The 20,908-nt window shown below is 38.7% G+C and overlaps 1 protein-coding gene across 2 annotated transcripts in view; it reads left to right on the top strand.

The window, feature by feature from the left end:
• The window catches only part of UNC13B (unc-13 homolog B), a 250,615-nt gene that overhangs the window by 114,518 nt on the left and 115,189 nt on the right, over positions 1–20,908 (top strand). For both annotated transcript variants that reach the window (XM_014797472.2, XM_004443252.3), the window contains exon 8: positions 13,331–13,565. In XM_014797472.2, coding sequence (XP_014652958.2) covers positions 13,331–13,565 — 235 coding nt within the window. The remainder of the gene's footprint in view (positions 1–13,330; positions 13,566–20,908) is intronic.

The raw sequence follows: 20,908 nt of genomic DNA, 5'->3' as shown, positions 1-20,908 counted from the left end.
CTCAAGTGTGTGTCACTAAACCTTAGAGTTTATTTTTGCCTTTTTTCTCTTTTTGATATACCTTATAATTCTTTTTTAATCTATGGGTTCTTCTTCTATCTTTTAAGTTTTTCCTTTCAGTTTTTTATGGAAGCCATCAAACCATTTGATTACATGGTTTTGTTTGACTTATGGAGTTTCCCGTATTCTGAATTTTGCTCAGTACCTCCGTTGGTGTAGTTTAACACACTATACCATGTAGTAGTGTAGCTTTTATATTAAAAATAAGGAGTGGATGTTGAACATTTCAAAATGCATTAATAGTACTTACTCAGTTGTTCATGGGTATTTTCCTTTGAGTTATTAATGTGATGAATGCATTAATCAATTTCTATTAATAAATCATCTTTGCCTTCCTGTAATGTACCCTACTTGATTATGGTAAATTATTCCTTTAATATAATGCTACGTTTGATTTACTTGTATTTTATTTTGGATTTTTATATCTATATTCACAAGGAAGTTGGTCAATAGTTTCTTTTCTTTTTGTCATTCCCCATGTTAAGTTTGAAGTGCTTTTCTTAATTATAGGTTCTTTACTCTTTTCCATGGAAAGAGAGATTCTATGGTACTTACCTAATCTGCTGTCTTGAAAAAGGGAAGGGAATAATTTCTAATGTTTGGCTTTATTGTCCTTTGTGAGCCACCTGGTAATTACTACAATTTGGTACTTGATAGGTGACTCCTGTCATTGCCTAGACATATGGCTGTTCACTTGAAGTCTGGGGCTCAAATAGCCTGTCATTTCATTGTTATGGAAAAATTGACCAGCACTGCACTATTAATTGGTGATGTAACAGTTGCTTAGGGGTGTTTTTTTTGATAATCATAGACCTTATTTTTGAATGTGTCTATCTCTGCTTTCTTACATTTCCACTAGAAACAAGACGAAATAGGCAGAAGAAGCCTGTGAGTATATTGCTATAGCCTAGTCAACAGGGATAAGTGTAGAAGCTTTGCCTTCTAAGAAAGAGGATTCATCTTTAATTGGGTCCTGAACCTGCTAGAATTTTTTCACTTACCTGTACAATCACGTTGAACTGGTCTTCGAGCTCAGTAGGATAGTGCATCTGACTGCCTCCTTCCATCAGTGCAGGAGCACTGTGCTTCTGTCTGAGACTGGCTTTGTTCATATAGGAAATTCTACAGCTGTGTTTTTTAAAATGTAATTCAAGAATCATTGGTATGAGAGTCCTCAAATTGCTTATTGAAAAGGCAGTTTCCAACAACAACAATGAAAAATGCAGATTTCTAAGCTACTCCAGGTATTTTGAATTAGAATCTCTAGGAGTGGGGTCTAGGAATCTGCACTTTAAACAAGAGTCTCAAGTAATTCTTATAAAAACACTGTTTTCTAAGTTTAAGAAGAACCTGCTTTATTTAGTTATCTCCTTCAGTATAGGATTTCTCTGCTGAGCATTGGGAGAAACATAAAGGAAGTCTAAGACTTGGATATTACACACTCAAGGAACTTAGAACCTAGGCTAGGAATGGTATGGATTGGACAAAGGCAAGCAATAAAACAATCAAGTTTTAAGGCAAGTGTTTTTTAAAAATCAACTTTATTGAGATATAATAAACATACAAAAGAATCACCCATTTGAAGTACAGTTTGATTAGTTTTGACAGATGTGTATACCAATGAAACTACCACCACAATCAAGATGCAGAGCATTTCCATTATCTTTAAATGTTTCCTCATACCCTTTGCATTCATCCTTCTCCCCACCTCTGGCTCCAGGCAACCACTGATAGGCTTTCTATCACTACAGATTAAATTTGGTGTTCTAGAGTTGTATATAAATGGGACCATACAGTATGTACTCTTTTGTGTCTAGCTTCCTTCACTTAGCATAAGGATTTTGAGATTCATCCATTTTGTTGAGTGTATCAGTAATTCGTTTCTTTTTATTTACTGAGGAGTGTTCTATTATATGGATATACCACATTTTGTCTATCCATTCACCTGTTGATAGGCATTTGGGTTGTTTCTAGTTTTCATGAATAATATGAACATTTGCATGATCATATGTTTTCATTTCTTTTTTTTTTTTTTTTTTTTTTTTTTTTTTTTAAAGATTTTATTTATTTATTTTTCCCCCAAAGCCCCAGTACGTAGTTGTCTGTCATAGCTGCACATCCTTCTAGTTGCTGTATGTGGGACGCGGCCTCAGCATGGCTGGAGGAGTGGTGCCTCGGTGCGCACCCGGGATCCGAACCCGGGCCGCCGGCAGCGGAGCGCACGCACTTAACCGCTAAGCCACGGGGCCGGCCCTGTTTTCATTTCTTTGGGTTAAATACCTAGGAGTGGAATGGCTGGATCATATGGGCAGGTGTATGTTTAACTTTTTAAGAAACAGGCAGATGGTTTTTATTTTGATAACAGAGACACTGTACTATAGTCATTGAGCATTGTTTAAGAGAGTTGTTTAAGTGGAACTTAAGAAAGGGTACCAACTATATAAGGGAGGATAGGGAATGTTTACTGAGTAGTTACCATTTGTCTAGCACGTGGTAGTTATATGCTACACACATGATTTTCAATACTTATGCAAATTTGAGAGGTAAGTGGTATTACTTTTCACATTTATAAATGATGAACAAGTGGAGAGAAGTTAACCAGCCTAAGGTCACACAGCTAGTAAGTGACGGCTTTGAATCTAGGTTTATCTGGTTCCAAAACTCAAACCATTTCCGTTATACACTCCCATGGGAGTGGAAGTGAAGGATATTCCAGCTTCAAAAGTTGGGGGACAGATAGGGGAAATTGTGCTCATTCCTCTCTCCATCTCCTGAGTATGGCAAGCATAGGAACTGTGACAATACTTGTTTGCCAGTAACAAAAGTTTTGTTGTGGGGGACTGGTTAACAGTGAGGTTTGAAATTTATTGGGTATCAGATTATAGAGGGTTTTGAAAGCCAGGAAGATAAATATACTGTTTTATAAAGAGTGAGCTAATGATGTGATTAGAAGCTGGGCTTAGGAAATTAGTCTCATTGCCATCTGCTGAGTATATTGAATGGGACAGAGATTAGAAGTTCATAAGTCCAACCAAAACTTTACTGTAATAATTCAGGCATGAGGTAATAAGTTCCCTGGTAAGGACAGTGAAACCAGTGAGGAAGGGACAATAGGGAGGAGACTTCAGTGGAATTAACTGCTAAGCTTGTTGACAGATGGGACATGGGAGATAAGGAGAGAGGAATTTTAGGAATGGTCCTATGATTTCTGGTTTTGAAGTGTCTGGAGTTCAGTGGTTTTGGACTTGAGGTATACTTGGTGTGCTAACATATCTGAAGAGAGCTGTTAACATTGTAAATTCAGTGTCATTGCCAATGGAGGCTCTAGTTTTCTTGACTGCCTGACTCTTAGCATCAGGTGCCACTGAGCTAGAGGATAATTAGTTATTCATTTGTTAAGTATGTGAACTGGAGAGGTTTGAGGCTCTACGGAGGTGGGAAACATTGGCATGCTCATTAAAATTGTCAGTTGGACGGTCATGTGATACGTGTTGAGAATTTGAGAATGTTGCTGGTTTTCTAATCTCTTGGTGTACTCAGAGTTTTTTCTGTGACACATTTGGCCATTGTCTTTTCCCTGTTTGCTTCCTCTTTGGCATCCTGTGACAAGCAGTACCCTCCACCTAGCTCACATTGAACATTTTACTGTATGAAGTATGGAATCTCTTGATTCTCCTTCTTCCATTGCATGTGCTTTCATTTGCTTCTAAACGGTCTATACCCTAGCTTTCACTCATTAAAATTTCTTTCATTAAAGTTATTGTAACCTCTTTGTTTCTAAATCTAGTAGGCCTTTTTCAGTTTTATTTTGACTACTCTGTAGCACTTAACACTTGTTGACCACTCTCTCCTTGAAACCTTGTTTTTCCTGACTTCAGGGACCACACTGCCATGGTTTTCTTCCTCTCTGGCTTCTTCACAGGCTCCTTTATGGACTCTTCTTTTATTTTTTTTTAAGTCAGATTTGTTAAGATATAATTTACATACAGTAAAATTCTCCCTTTTAGTATATAGTCTTATGAGTTTTGGCAAACACATACAGTCATGTAACCACAACTATAGTCAAGAAATAGAGCAGTTCCATCAATCCTAAAAGTTCCCTAAACCCCTTTGTAGTCACCCTCTCTCACTGCTGGCCCGTGAAAACCACTAATCTGTATTCTGTCCCTATAGTGTTGCCTTTTCCAGAAAATCATATAAATGGACTCACATAGTATGTAGCTTTTTGAGTCTGACTTGTTTCACTTATCATAATGCAGTTGAGATTCATCTCTGTGTGTCAGTAGTTCATTTCCTTGTATCCCTGAGTAGTACTCTACGGTATGGATGTACTACAGTTTGTTTATCTGTTCATCAATTGAAGGTCACTTGTGTTTCCAGTTTTTAGTGAATGTGAATTAAGCAACTGTAGACATTCAGGTACAGGATTTTGTGTGAACATGGTTTTATTTCTCTTGGGTAAATATATAGGAGGGGAATTGCTGGGTTGTATGGTATGTGTATAACTTAATAAGAAATGCCTAGATCGTTTTCCAAGGTGGCCTACCACTTTGCATTCTTGCCAACGATGTATGAGTGTTCCAGTTACTCCACATCCTCACCAACACTTTGTATTGTCAGTTCTTCTTTTTATAATTTGTGTCTTCTTTTTAAATGTGTCTGTTCCTTAGGTTCCCCCCCTCCTTTTATGTAGTCTTTTTTTCCTCTCATCCTGCATTCGCTGCCTTGTTATTCTTATTTACTTACTTTTTAATTTTTATCTGTTCATTTACAAATATTTGTTGAGCTTCTGCTTTGTTCCAGGCACTGTTTAGGCACTGAAGATAAAGCAAAGAACAAAGCAGAAAAATTCCTGTCCTTGTGGGTAGCTTGTATTCTGGAAACTTCCAAGTCTTCTGCTCTGCATCTCTTTTCTCAGCTCCACACCTGTATATCCAGCTGTCTACCAGAGATACTCATTTGAGATGTCCAATAGATACCTCAGAGTCAAAATATCTAACACTGAATTCATCATCTCCCTCAACCTGCCCCTCTTTTGTATCTCTCTTCTTAATGACTGATGTCATATCCACTCAGTAGCTCAAGCTAAAAACCTAAGCAATATTGTTTAGTCCTTATTCTCCTCACTTCCCACATTCAATTAATTATTATACCCTACTGATTTTACCTCCAAAATATCTCATTAATGTATCCACTTCACTCCCTCTGCCACTTCTCTAGTTCAAGCCATCATCAGGTCAGTGCAATAGCTTCCTTACCAGCCTCCCTGACACCAGTCTCCAGTCCCCTTACTCTACCAACTATTGGCCACACTGCACGGTGCACCGTTCTCTTTCTAAAAGGACAAATTAGATCCTGTCTCTCTGCTTCTTAAGAGCTGTGATAGCTCTGTATTACCCTCCAGATAATTCCAAATTCCTAACATTACTAAATTTCTAAACATTACTTACACTCCTTTGATCTTTTATAACCCTAGCCTCTCACTCAGATATGCTAGAACTGTTTTCAGTTCACTGAAGGTGCCTTTGCATATATAATCTCCTTTTCCTGGAATATTTCTCCTCTCCCTTTCTTGGTACTTATGCCTAGCAAAGCCTGCCTATCCTCAGTAATTGTTCTACTGGCTAGTGAGATGTTTTATTGCATTTTTGGGGTGGGGAAGGAAACTTCCTTGATTAAACTGGTGCTATTTCTCTTATAATGGTACCAGGCTGAAGTGAGAATAGGGAACTGGTTGGTCAGAGAGCGTAACTGTTGTTATTTTCCTGAGTTAGGGATGGACCCAGTAGATGGAATCAGATCATTTGTTAGATTTATTCATTCAATGAAGATTTATTAAGCACTTACTGTGTACAAGAAGCTGCTGTGCAGTGCTGTGGAGCATTCAAGGATGAGGCAGTATCCTGTAAGGAGAGGCTTCTTTGGGCCCAGAGTTTCATTGAGAAACATCATTGTCACTTGCCTGGAGCAATCTAGGTTGCTAGACATATTCTGAAGTTCTATGTGATTATTTTCCATTTTTCTTTTAAAAAGAAACAAGGTAGTTAGCCTCTAGCAGTTGCTATGGCAACTGTGCTATAGCCTGGGATAATTTTCTTCTAAACCTCCTCTCCCCCATGGCTAGAAAGTTAAATAAATTATTAAAATTAAAAAATGGCACACTAAACCAGCATATATCTTTTCTGAGGGGTGAGAAGAAGAGACATAGGTGGCAGGAAAGAAGGTAAGTACATAGGAAGAAAACTGACTCTCAGTGCATAGTTAAATTAAACAGCTTGTGACTAATTAGTAATCCCATATCCCCAGGATTAGGAGTTTGCTTAGGTGATGAAACCAGCCTGCATTGGCATCATTTGATGCTTCCAGAATTTTGAGTCTTATGGCAGACTTTCAAGGGAGCTGCACCCTCAGAACTGAGGGCTTTCTAATCCAGACATTGACAGTCCCTCGGCAGACATTAGGACTGTCAGAGTATGCTGATCTTTCTGCCACCTATTTTTTTTTTTTTTTAAGATTTTATTTATTTATTTTTCCCCCAAAGCCCCAGTAGATAGTTGTCTGTCACAGCTGCACATCCTTCTAGTTGCTGTATGTGGGACGCGGCCTCAGCATGGCCGGAGGAGCAGTGCGTCGGTGTGCACCCGGGATCCAAACCCGGGCCGCCAGCAGCAGAGCGCGCGCACTTAACCGCTAAGCCACGGGGCCGGCCCTCTGCCACCTATTTTTTAGGAACCTATAATGCGAGCAAAAACCTGGCAACGTGACAAAACAACAATAAATGCTAACTGCACACCATGTTCCAGGGACCTGTGCTAAGCACTTTACGTGCATTTTTCTCTTATAACCCTTACAGTAACCAAGTGAGACTCATACTATCATTATTCTCAGGTTACAGATGAAGAAACATCTATAATAACTTTGTCAAGATCATATAGCTAGTACGTGGCAGAGCCAGAAGAACTTAGCTTTGACTTCAATACCCATATTCTTAACTATGAAGCTAAATTATTCCTTGTTTCTTTGGAAAAAGGCCTATTTTTAGTGATTTCTTTGTCACGTTAGTTGCCTCAAATTCAGTTTTGGATATGAGATAGGATTTAAATTTAATTAATATTGAATTTTTTATTTTGAAAAATGAATAGAAAATGTTTTCAGTTTTCTCCTATCATTCAAAGCTTCTGGGTGTTTTTTTATTTTGTGAGGAAGATTAGCCCTGAGCTAACATCTGTCACCAATCCTCCTCTTTTTTGCTGAGGAAGATTGGCCGTGGGCTATCATCCGTGCCCATCTTCCTCCACTTTGTATGAGACTCTGCCACAGCATGGCTTGACAAGCGATGCATCAGTGTGTGCCCGGGATCCAAACTACCCGTTGCTGCAGCGGAGCGCTCGCACTTAACCACTATGCCACTGGGCTGGCCCAAAGCTTCTGTGTTTAATGGATTTTTGTGTGTGTGTGTGTGAGGAAGGTTAGTCCTGAGCTAACATCTGTTGTCAATCCTCCTCCTTTTGCTGAGGAAGATTGGCCCTGGGCTAACATCCATGCCCATCTTCCTCTACTTTATATGGGACTCCGCCACAGCATGGCTTGACAAGTGGTACATCTGTCCATGCCCAAGATCTGAATCTGTGAACCCTGGGCTGCCGAAGCGGAGTGCGCAAACTTAACCACTACGCCACCTTAACTGCTAGGCCACTGGGCCGGCCCCTGTTTTAATGGATTTTATTGAAAATTTATAGACAGTTCTGAAAAAAGTGGCTATCTTTGAGCACCCAACAAGCTACAATGTTTTGTTACATATTGGAAGATTAGAGATTAATGCCATTCTTTGGCCTTTTAGCTTTCAATAGAAAGCAGCAAAATTGGACATCATTGCTTTCAGACAAGGGCATCACACTCTTTCCCACTGTATCGGATTTGAGCTTCTCGTGGATGTACTGTGGTAGGGTCTGGTTTGGTGAATAGAGAGATGAGGAAGGGTTTCTTAGAGGCAGGTCGAATTTTTCTCATTTTGAATAAGGAAGGGTATATCATCTCTGAAATGATGATGTTCTGAGAGAGACCTAGGCCAGAAGGAGGTTTAAAAGAGTATGGGAGCAGTAGTTTTTTGTTATTCTCTATATGGAGAATAGCAGAGAGCAAAAGTACTTTGTAGATTTGTCTTGTGCTTGGAAGAAGGGAGATGCTCTCTACATGTTGTAAAATTAATGGAATACAAGTAGAGTAGGCTCAAGTAAGGTAGGGTATATAATAATTGGCGGGATGGGGAAATGACTTGAAGTTTTCCTAAAATTGTCTCTGTTACTCTTCTTTGCTGCCACCTGTGGTTTTCTTAGGTCACTGGACCTATTTGGGCTGGGGAGAGCATCAGAGTACGTAAGAATTTGAATTCCTTATAATTTTCTTGATCTTACCCTTTAACATACTCCCTGTGAACTATGAAGCTGGATATTCATGCATACATGTATATATAGTTTCATTCCCCTTGCCTCCTATAGTTAATCTCAGGAGACATTACCTGCAGTGAAATGTTATATCCTTTCAGGCTGGTTTCTTGGAGACTGTGTGTGTGTGTGTGTGTGTGTGTGTGTGTGTGTGTGTGTGAGTGAGAGAGAGAGAGAGAGAGAGAGAGAGAGAAATTTCAAACCAAAGTTGCAGTTATAATCCTGACAGGATCTCCTGACTTTTCTTTCCCACAGACAAGTAGTACCATCAGCCACCTAATGTAGGAAGCCCTTTCCTTTGGTCTCTTGGCTAAGGAGTGCAGTGACTAGAAGGACAAGGTTCATTCTGGGAGAGGTCATTGGTTTTGTGTAGTGAACAAGAGGCTGAGGACACGGTTTGACTTTCCTGGAAGCAGCCCGGCTAGGCTGGAGGCCGACTTAGTTTGAGAGCTTGAAAAGTGGGCAGCCAGTTCTTTCTAGCAAGATACACAGCGCTAGGCTGACATTGCTGGCTGTGTTACGCATCTGACAGGGGGTTTGGTTGAGTCCCAGGGATTAGGTATCCAATAGCTGCTAAGAGGGGCCAAATTTTGTCCTGTCCTTGGAATTTCTCAAGGAGCATGTATTTGTGGTTTGAATCCTGAGTATTTCCACTAAGGAACTGCTCAAAGGCAGCCTAAGAGAGCTCAGATAACTTGAAGGTTTTCAAGTAGAAAAAAGTAACTAAGCCATGAATAAAAAGGTTCTCATTCTCTTTCCTTTCTTTTCTGGCTGATAAAGTTCTACCTGTACTCTGGATTTAAAATCAGGGACTCAATCCGGGAGCACCACAGACCAGAGAGCCTCATTGTTCAGTATTTCATTCAGTTTTCTTTGAGTGCCTATTCTGTGCCTGGGGCCCATCTTTGCCCCTGATTAGGTTACTTTCCCCAGCCTACTTCTCTAGGTTTATTTTCTATCATTCCCTTCCATGTCCTTTTATGTATCTGCCAAATGAGCTACAAAATGTTTCTCGAAAATATATGTAGTCTTTTGCACCATTGGGCCTTTACTCATGCCTTTGCTTTTATCTAGATTCTACAAAGTATTTCCCTTCCCCTTCCAATCTTCACCTATTGAACACCCACCAGTCTTTCAAAGTCATCCTGTCCATAAATCTTTCCCTGCTCACCCTAACAGGAAGTGACCTTACCTTCAACTCATATAGGATTTGGTTTGTGCTCTTCTCAGGATAGTTACTTCCTTGCATTTATATTTGTATCCATATTTTCTCTCCCCTATTAGACTGACTCTGTACTCTGAATCTTCTGTATTGTTTAGCCATGCACTTGTAGGCACTCAATAAATATTTGAAAGAGTAAATTTTCCAGGGGCTTTTCAACTTGTGCCCTCAAACTAGCTCACAAGCCCTCCTTAGGCTGGGTAACCAAACCTGCACTTCAGCTTCTCGTTCTCAGTGAAGCCAGGAGTTTTCTGTTCTAGCTGAAATGGTGCTGTGGGGTAGAGTGTAGAGCCAGTAAGAGATCGTCATGCGACACTAAAAGCAAAATTCTTTCATTCCGAGTTTCTCTTTAACTTCCCTTTTTAGTTTCTAATCAGCCTCAGTGGTGCCAGGAGGTTTACTTTCTAAGGGAATTGGGAGTGGTGTGGCGGGAGAAACCCTGGCCTTTGCCCTCTGCCTGTCTATTTGTCTCATCTCACTTGTATGTCCTTTCTCCTGTCCCCTCCTACTTTTCATATTCTCTTTTCTTCTACTCCCATTCTCTTCTTTCCATAGACAATTTGTTTCTTAATATTTGCCCTTTATTTCTTTAGTATAGAAATGTTGTCAGTCTTTAGGAAGGTTTTGGAGTATTCCTCCCTTTAGCCTAGCAAAATGAAAAAGCAGAGCGTTATTTAGGAGTAATAGGTCAGATGCAGTGAGAAATTAAGGGTCCATCCATGTAGTTTCTGGCTCTGGATCATGGGTTCCTGGCTCTGGCAGAGCTACTGTCTTTGGCCTCATAATCAATAGGATTGTCTATCACTGCTCCCTCTTTGGAGACTCAATCTTGGTTTTCTGGGTTATGTGCTAAGACTTCTCCTGTCGGAGTTTAAGTAGACTTTTGGCTTGTCTTTTTGTTGGTGTTGCCCCCTCATCTGTATGCATGAATAATCCAGCCTGACTTGTTCACACTTACTCCTTCTGTGGGTTCAGAAAGAATAAAGTCTGAAAGGCATACTGGTTTTTGTCCCTTGATCCTTTCTTTCTAGTTTTCAGAAAAACAAATGCATCAAGGTCTAAAACCAGTGCCTCCCAAGTCTCTTTTTCCTAATGTGTGATCAGAATGCTTTGTAAGCAGAGTGCTTTGCATTCTCTATTGTTTGAATAACATTGTTCCTCACCATTGGAAGGTTAGCCTCTTTCTCACACTGATTTTTTCCCCTGGAGTTCTGATCACTCTCCTCTTCTTTTCTTATGTTCACATGTTACCTTAAACTCAAATGCTGTTAGATCTCCTCCTTACCCCTTTTCCTAGCCTCACGCTGTTGCTGTAAACTCAGATGGGAAAAGCTCATAGGATCTTCTTACCCCCACTTCCAGCTGTGCCCATAAGTGTTGTCTAGAATCCAGTGTTCAAATTTTCTTCCTTGCTTGTAAAACCCACATGTTTGTGCCCCCTGTCTCCTTTAGTGGAATTATTATCTATGGGTCATCTAACACAGAAGCCAAGGGGTCATTTCCCTATTACTTTCCATTTGTTCCCAAGTTTTATCATTTCTGTCTGGATTATTTTTTTCTAATTTATTAACGTTTTCTATTTCCACTGGGTGGATGCAGTTTCTTAACTCCTACATGAGCAATTGTAAAAGCCTAATCTTATGGTCTTCAGAAGGCTTCCACTGCCCACATCACTACCAAGAATTAAAAATAATTACCAATATGAGAAGTCCGTCATCTGCTGAAAGTCTCTCCATTTTGGGATGGTGAATGTTCCTTTTCCTCATTGTGAGCCAAATAGAACTTGGCAAGCAAGAACATATGGGACCTTGTTAATTATACACATATGGAGATGCTGTCAGAAATGGCTTCTCTATAAAATAAACTACAAAACACTATTAGGTTGAGCTCCCTTTCCAAGCACAGTGTTGCATATTTTTATTTTTGCTTGATGCAGGATTTGTAACTGTGGTCATTGTAGCTAACATCAAGAAAAAACTAGCCAGTCAGGTGCTGGCCTGAAAAGCAGAAATAATTCTATGAAATTGTAGTCACCGCTGTTAGATGAACTTGGCTGCATTGTCAGCAAGATCCCATTGGCAGTGCATATGTTTTCCTCTTCCCCTTTAGCCCAGGCTTTGGATGGAAATTCTGAGCCCAGGGTATAGGTGCTTGACAGGAATTGTTAGAAAAACCCTATATTGTAGCAAGACAGTAAGACTGCTGCTATTCTCAGCTGCATCTAGAGCTTTTGGCTTGATTTTAAGTCTTGGCTTTGACCTTCCTGATTTCCTGGACCAGCTTCTGATGTTGGACCTGCCTATGTGGTTTGGCCACGTATTTTTTTTTTTTTTTTTTTTTTGTGAGGTAGATCAGCCCTGAGCTAACATCCGTGCTAATCCTCCTCTTTTTGCTGAGGAAGACCGGCTTCTGAGCTAACATCTATTGCCAATCCTCCTCCTTTTTGTCCCCCAAAGCCCAGTAGATAGTTGTATGTCGTAGTTGCACATCCTTCTAGTTGCTGTATGTGGGACGTGGCCTCAGCGTGGCCGGAGAAGCGGTGCGTCGGTGCGCGCCCGGGATCCGAACCCGGGCCGCCAGCACGGAGCGTGTGCACTTAACCACTAAGCCACGGGACCAGCCCTGTCCACGTATTTTTAAAGTCTGAAAACACCAAGCCAACTTTAAACAACAATTTCTCTTTTGTAAGATATGGAAAAGCTATTTTTTGCATATTGCCCCATTTTGATAATAGTAGATGACCAGAAGCCAGCCCTGGTGGTCTAGTGGTTAAGGTTCGGTGCTGCCATGGACCGATTCGTTTCCTGCTCAGGGAACCATACCACCCGTCTGTCAGTTGTCATACTGTGGTGGCTGCATGTTGCTGTGATGCTGAAACCTATGCCACCGGGATTTCAAATACCAGCAGGGTCACCCATGGTGGACAGATTTCACTGGAGCTTCCAGACTAAGACAGACTAGGAAGAAGAACCTGGCTACCCACTGCTGAAAAAATTGGCCATGAAAACCCTATGAATAGCAGCAGAACATTTTCTGATAGAGTGCCGGCAGGTGAGAGGATGGCGCAAAAATACTGGGCAGGGTTCCACTCTGCTGTACACAGGGGCGCTAGGAGTCGGAATCGACTCGAAGGTGCTAACAACAACAAAAGGGGACCAGAATTTGTTTATGACGTTTAAAAGCAGATTTTCATTAGAGTTATGATAGCTAGAGAAGTGGGAATGGCTGTGTGTTTGTATTGGAGACACAGTACCTGTGAGAAGGTGTGTGGGTGGGAGAAAACAGTTTTGTGTAGTTAAAAGAGAAAGTGGGAAGAGAAAGAATTCCAGAGAATTCTGCATTGGGAAAATGCAACTTGGAACTCCTCTAAGAATCAGCATTGAAATTAAATGAAGAGTCTTATCTCATGTGAGAAGGAGAGAGACTTGTGGGTATTAATTGAGACAGTTCTGCACATGGCTTTGAGGTCACAGGGCTCAGGTGCAGCTCAGCTTGCTCTTGTTGTCAAAGTCCAGGCTTGTGGCTACCTAAGTTAGAAGCAGAAAAAAATTCTAAAGAACTAAATAAAGCTGGGGTGCTTTGATTGACTGTGCTTATTCCACAGCTTTTGAAGATCCTGATAGTGCCGTCGATGACCGAGATAGTGACTATCGCAGTGAGACCAGCAATAGCATCCCACCTCCTTACCATACGACTTCCCAGCCCAATGCTTCTGTGTACCAGTTCCCTGTGGCTGTGCGATTGCCACAGCAGCAGCTAATTCAGGGCAGTTCCCGGGATTCTTGCAATGACTCTATGCAAAGTTATGACCTTGATTATCCAGAACGGCAGGCCCTCAGGTATGTATGGAAACAGAGCACTTCTTCTTCCTAGTATGCAGTTTTCAGGATGCAACTGACAACCTTTGGGTGCTCTAACTTGAGGTGGTAGTGGAAGTACAGCAGTATAATAGGGCAGGCTACAGCCATTTTGTGTAGATTCTCAGTCTTTTTTTTTCTCTTTCACACATTCACATTTATACATTTCCATCAGTAGTATTTCTCTTTATGATCAATGATTCTCAGCTGGTTAGAGCATGCCCACTTGGGGTGGATGGCTGAAAAACACCTACTCACCTCTCTGCCCAGCCCAGTGATTTGATACATCTTTCACCAAGATTAAAAAAGAAAATCACAGATGTTAAATGTTTGGATAATCCTTCCTACCTAAATATTTCCCTGGGAACTTCAGAAGAAAACTAGTATGATCTCTCCGTAGCAGATTCAGTACTTTTGCTGGAACTTTTTACAAATTTTAATTTCTTAAATGTATAAAATATTTACTTGGTTAAAAAAATGTAAAGGTAAAGAATCTCCCACCCACACCTGTTGTCCTCCTCCACCCCATCCCCTTCCCGTCTCCTAGTTCTCACCACCCTTGTTTGTTTCTTATGTATCCTTCCATAGACTATTGTCATATAATTATGAGTATAAAAGCAAATACATACGTATATGCTCCTCCTTCTTCCCTCAACTTTGAAAACAATTTATACTTAAAATTTAGAGAAATAATACCATGAACACCCATATTCATGTGGCCTAGATTTACCAGTGGTGTTAACATTCCGCTATGTTTGCTTTATCTAATTCTCTCTAATATATTTATACATATACATTTTCTTTTTTCAGAACCGTTTGAAAGTAAGTTGCAGATATCATGTTACTTCACCAGGAAGTACTTCAGCATATAATTCCTGAGCAAAAGGACTTTCTCTTCCATAACCTCAATACTATAATCACACTTAAGAAATTTAATAATACAATGATATTATTTAATATATAGACCATATTTAAATTACTCCAGTTGTCCCAGTAATGTTCTGTATGTATATTTTTTCCTTTTTGATTCAGGAACCAATCAAGGATCATGGTACATTACATTTGATTTTTCTGTTTCTGTAGCCTCCTATAATTGAACAAAATTCTCTTACTTTTTTTTTTTTTTTTTGTCTTTTAAGACACTAACATTTTTTGAAGAGTCCAGGCCGGTTGTTTTGAGAATGCCCCTTAATTTGGTTTTGTCTGATTGTTTCTTCATGTTTAGAATCAGGTTAAACATTTTTGGCAAAAACACTACATAGATGATGTTTCCTTCACAATGTATCAGCAGGCACATAATGTTACTTTGTCTCATTATTGGTGATGTTTAGTTTGATCTCACGCTTAAGAAATCTGGTATATATCAGATTTTTCCAATGTTTAAAGTTACCTTTCTCCTTTGTAATAAGGATATATGGGGTGATACCTGCGATTGGTCAATATTCTGTTTCCCCGACAAACTTTTACCCATTGATTTTATCATCCATTGATGATCCTTGCCTTGAATCAGTTATTTCATTGGTTCGAGGTGAAGTTTTTAAAAACCCTTCCCATTTAGCTCATCCTTTTGCTTGCTAAAATTCACCATACCTTAGGACGATCTCATTTTTTTTTGCCTGCCTTTCCAAACTCTTGAATATTTATCCTGAACCTCAGATGATTGTCTACCTGCTAGACAACATCCTATCTCAGTTTACTATCATCTCTGAGAATATTTTCAGTGAAATTTTTTCATATATCAACCATCACATAGTATTCTCGCTCTTCATAATCTGATTCTAAAAAGATACATGCCAGGAATCCTTCTGTAGTTGGTTCCTACTCCTTGCTGGTTTGTTAATTGAGTATTTTCATATTTTATTCATTTGATTTTAGTTGTTTATATTGTCCTACTTTAAGAAAAAAAAACATAATAGCAAAAAAAAAAAAAAAAAAAAGCTTCTGGTCCTCTTTCCTCTCTGTATTTTTAAGCATTAGATGTGGAGGCCAGCCATAATAATGGCACATCAACCTAAATGACTACATACTCTTCTGGACAACCGCAGTTTACCTAATCAATTACCCTATTACCATTTGGTTGTTTCCTGGGCTACTGCTATAATAAATAACTCGTAGAGGAGCATTAGTGATATACTTTAAGTTGCAAATTTTTTCTTAAAATTTTTCTTTAATTGGTCCCATATAAATTTGATTTTATTGTATCAGTATATGAAATGAAGTTAAAGAGTAAATATTTTTTCATGTCCAGCAGAGGAAAAATTAACGTGATTTTTAAGTAAACTTTTATTGTAGGCATTTTTAACTTAAATTTTTGAAATGATTTCTTCTTTATAAAGTTTTGAAGAAATTATATCATTAGCATTGATTTTTAAACTTTTCTATTACTGTAAATACTAAGTTCTTGGAAATAGTCTAAGTCCTTAAGTTACACAGTTTTTTAGGAAGAACATTTAAAATCCTTGAGGGAACAAACATGTTTGCAGTACCTTCCCGTAAATTAGAAGTGTAAAAATAAATAGCTTCATTCACTGCAGCCGTGGCTATCCATTGATTTAAGTCAGTACTGTAAAGAGTTCTTCCAGGTTGGAGTTAGTTTAGTTTGAGTTTTTAAGGATACCGGAGAGTAACGAAACTGTGTGTAAAAAATATATGTTAAGTTAGATTTCCTCACTCAACCAAATGGGTTTCTGCCTAATGAGTCCAGAATAACTAGAAATTTATGTAAATTATATAAAAATACATAATTTGAGGTTTGACAATAGAGTTGGACTTTGTTATATATTATATAGCCAAAGTATTTCTAGTGTTGAGAGGGGTCAAAAGAATATCAGTCTCATTCTTAAAAATTTTTAGTGACTAAGTGACCACTTTGATCTTGTTTCTGTTTCTTAAATAAATGCTGTTGGATGTTAGATCAGTAAAAGAACACACTGAGCTGACAAGCTCCTAGTCTGCATGGCCTCCCTGTACTCCCACCTGACTACATGGGAGGCAGGCAGTCTCTAACCTAACTGAGAGAAAGGTCAGCTGTCTTCTGTATTCATTGATAAGTCAGACATGTAGCTTCTGCTGTTGTGATCAGTATAAGAAAAAATTTTCATTTCACTGTGATCCTCAGTGCATAGAGCCTTTAGATTTCATAAACAACAAATTATAATGCTTGAAATAATTTGTTCTTTTTGGTACTGTAACAAGGTTTGACTTCTAAGATAGTCAAAAATTATTTTTATTATGTATATATTATTTCCTTTTTAAAAGAAATATGTTTGACTATGTTCTTGGCTATACTGCCTCAGATATAACTTTCAGCAAGTTAACAGCTTGGCTTCTTTCCAGACCCAAATTCGTCAACAAATTTAGATTTCTTGAAATCCCTTGACATATTTTCATGGAATGCTTAACAGTTCTAAACTTTGGCTTTGCAAATTCATTCTAAATATTGATGAAACATATTCATTTTGTTTGTTTCTTTCTTTCTTAGAAAATAAAAGGATCCTACAAAGCTCATGTAGCAAGTAAAGTATTTTAAAGTTGTTATTATAGGTGTTCTTTTTCTGATGTGGAAAATCTCTTTGGCTACATCTACATGTAGCCAAAGCCATCTACATAGCTATAATGTTGGTTTAAGAACATGTGAATTTTCTTATATTTTGTCAGCCTGAATGGTTTTTATCAAATTGACAATTTTACTAATGCTAATTTTCTCATTGAACGAGCACTAAATCTTAAAATTTGTTTCTTCCTTTTCCTTGTTTTTCCTTGTTTTTCCTTTTTTGTTTGCCTTCTCTTCCTCCAATTTTATCCCTTTACATCAGACAAAGCTTGCAGGCTAAAAATGACAAAATTAGGATTATTTCAGCTTTCTCTGGTATTGACTATGAAGAGCAAGAAGATATATATGAGAAGATAGAGGGGAAAATATCACAAGAGTTTCTAGAAAACAGTAACATAAACTTAAAAGAAGCAGAGCTTAAAGAAATTAGAACTCTTTCAAAAACTGATAAATATTACAGCCAACAGGTACAACCAAAGTACAAGAATTGGAAAAAGATACCATCTCAGAGCCAGGAAACAGAATGCTCTAATGCCTTTAAGTTTGAAACATCTGTTAACTCCAGATATCCTCAGGAATATGATAGAATAGATAGGAGAAGGAAAGAAAAACCCTTATACAGTCATTTTGAAGACAATGAAAGAAGACAATGTGATGATAGATCAGGAACTAAGACTAACTTCAAAAGTACATATCCTAACGCTGAAAATTGTAACCTTTGCCACGTTGAAAAGAAGAAACAAAATTACCCAGTTTTGCACCCCTGCAAAAATGGGTTTGTGGTGAAGAGTGGCATGTGGACCACTAAGTTGGAAAGTCTTGATTATGATCTTCTAGGCTGTTTTAAGAACTGTGAAAAGTCATCTGGCTTAAACCAGCATGTCACTAATTTCACTCCATTCGATGTTCTTGAAGATTCTACTAGCAGTACTTCTGATGAACTTCTGGGTTCTCCCATTTCTGATAAGCAGGAAGGTGTACTATCACCAACATGTCATCCATCTACTGTCCATCATATTGGAGGCTTTCCTGAAGAATATTATGTAGCAAATCCGGCATTCCTGTTACAAAGGATGAATTGTGATGCAAACACACTTGGAGATCTGTCTGGGTGCCCCATGGAAGAGATGACCCCTTCCTCTGTTGAGGAACCCAAGGAGGACTATATTGATACAATGGATGAGCTTCAGTGTTTGGTAGAAACTGTGTCAGAATATTTAGCAGAGAAGGAAGAGGAGATTAATAGATTTGGTTCCCTTTCAAAAACTAAAAACACACTTAAACATAATAGTATTGTTGTTAATGAAGAACAGAAAATGGCTGGGGATCAAATACCACCTTTAACTATTGTCAAGAATGACAAAGACAAGGCCATCTCTTTCCCTGAGCTGAATGGAGTGAAATGTGCTGTTGGTTCTTTGTTCAGTTCACTCACAGAAAAGGTGGCTTCAGGTACAAAGCATCTAACAACCTCTGTGGAAAAGCTGGTTTATTTAGTTGCAGAGAAAACAGAAACTCTTAATCAAATAGAGACAATTAATTCAGGATCTAAACCCAGAGCCCAATCAGTATTGGAGAAGGATCTTCCCATGCAATCTCCTTTATCCTCTCAAAGAGTTGATGATAAGGATTTTAGCAGCCATGACAAAACCTCTGAAAATGAGCACACAGGCAGTAAAACTGCAAGTTTATGCTTTCAGGATGCAACAGAAACTATTGGAATTGATTCGGCTCCACAGAGTCAGAGTTCAGTTATAAAATCTGTTTTTAGCATGCTAAATCCATTAAAGATCTTTTTGGAAAAGGACGAAACCAAAAAAGATGACTACCAGAACAAGCCAACAAGAAAGGAAAGCTTCGTTGGGTGTGGTTCAGAGTCAAATCAAAGGGAAGACACCCTTGACGATCATAGTAGCATCGTCTCTTTAGATAGGAGTGATGGAGAAACTACAGGCTGGTCCCAGATGCCCACAAATGAGGATCTGTTGTCTTCCCAAGAGGCCAATGAACCTTCAAACTTAGCTAATTCTGCAAATAAGAAAGATGATATTGAGAGTCTGTTGGGAAGAAAACCCTGTACAGATCTGTCTCTGTTACCAGATCAACCAAAAATATGTGCCAAAGATACTCCAGGACATCCTTGTATAGCTGGCAGTAGAACTGCAAATAAAGAGGCTTCTTCAAAGCCATTCGAGGGAGACAGAGTTACTAGTGATGATGATTTCCTGGAGCCACTCAGAAAATCCTTTAGCCAGTTTTTGCTCACTTCCCCAGAGACCTGTTCACAGGGAACTTTATCAGAATGTATGAAAATTCACAAGTTGGAGGAAGATGGATGGGAAAGGGCCCCTAAGAAAGATGGACATTCCTTTCCCTTTAGTGGAAAACTACATATTCCATTTTTCAGAGTTCTTACTCATTCTGAAAAGCAGCAGGATTTAAGAGAGAAAGGAAGCATTTTTCCTTTGTTTAAATTTCCGTTCACTGACAGCCATATCACTGTCAATGACCAGAGTTTTCATGGCTCAGCGGTAACCAATGATGAAGAGATCCAAAGGAATTGCCATGAAAATGCCAAAATTAGTTCAATAAAATCTAGTTCAGTTCTAAATATTCATAATAATCTAGGGAAATTTGGTGATACAGAGACATTTAATAAGAATGACCAAATAAATTGTCCTGGAGATGCCACACTTAGTAAAATAAAGTCTGAATCAGCTCCAAATATTAATAATGATCTTGGGAAATTTGGGAGTACAGAGGAGTTAAATTCGAGTGACCATACAGCAATAGAGAACTGTGAAAGAGATGCCTTAGCCATCCCTGGAGTTGTGTCCAAAGAACGTATACCTTCAGATTCTTCAGGAGAAAGAAAGACTCTTACACAAGTGACATCTTTAACAATATCAGACTCTTCATCAGCATTTACTTCTACCATTTCAAAATCCACCTTGGTTAATGAAATTAGTGAAGACAAACTTGCAGATAAAGCTTCTGAGAAAAGAACCCAAGGAAGCTTCCTTTCTGGCCTGTTTAACAGGTTTTCTTCTCTTGAAAACTTGTCTAGTCAACAAGAATTAAATTTGAAAAATGATGACTCTCATCACAGGAATAACACCCCAAGCTTACTCTCTGGAATATTCAACTTGATATCCAGTAGCAGTATGACTGATTGTAAACCAAATGAAGCAAAGTCCATGTCTTTAGATGGCATAAAGAGTTTGAATGGAAATAAGTATTTATCCTTAGGTGAGATCCCTGTTACTTCATGTGTGACTTCTGAGAACCAGAGGAACCATGTTGAAAAACAAGAAACTTCTGGCTTCACAAAAAGCTTCCTTTCTTTACCTAAAGAAAATATACCATTATCTGATGCTTGGGTTGATAATCATCATTGCCATTCTACATGGAAAAACCAGCAAAGTGAAAAGCATTGCCCCTCTTCTGAGAACAGTGTACTTCACTGTGCTCCAAGCACTCAGCAGGACCTCTTAGAGAAATCTTTGGCTAAGAGGCAGACATCACACCATGTCCTTGAGGCAAAACGACATGAAAATTCAAATAAGTTAAATCTACCTATACTAAATACTAACAATCTTAATAAATCAAACAACTATCAGGCTTTTGACGAGATGCATAGTCCTTTTTGTTATGAATGGGACTCTGATATAAAAGATTTTTCTAAAAATTGTGGAAAACTTCAGCCAATTTATTATATGTTGAATCAAAATACATTTTCTTCAACTGATGTTTTCTTGTGGCCTGACTCAGA

The sequence above is a fragment of the Ceratotherium simum genome, chromosome 29 (genome assembly GCF_057802395.1).
Source record: "Ceratotherium simum simum isolate JZ-2026a chromosome 29, ASM5780239v1, whole genome shotgun sequence".
Classification (NCBI taxonomy): Eukaryota; Metazoa; Chordata; class Mammalia; order Perissodactyla; family Rhinocerotidae; genus Ceratotherium; species Ceratotherium simum.
This window is presented reverse-complemented; position numbering and strand designations above follow the sequence as displayed.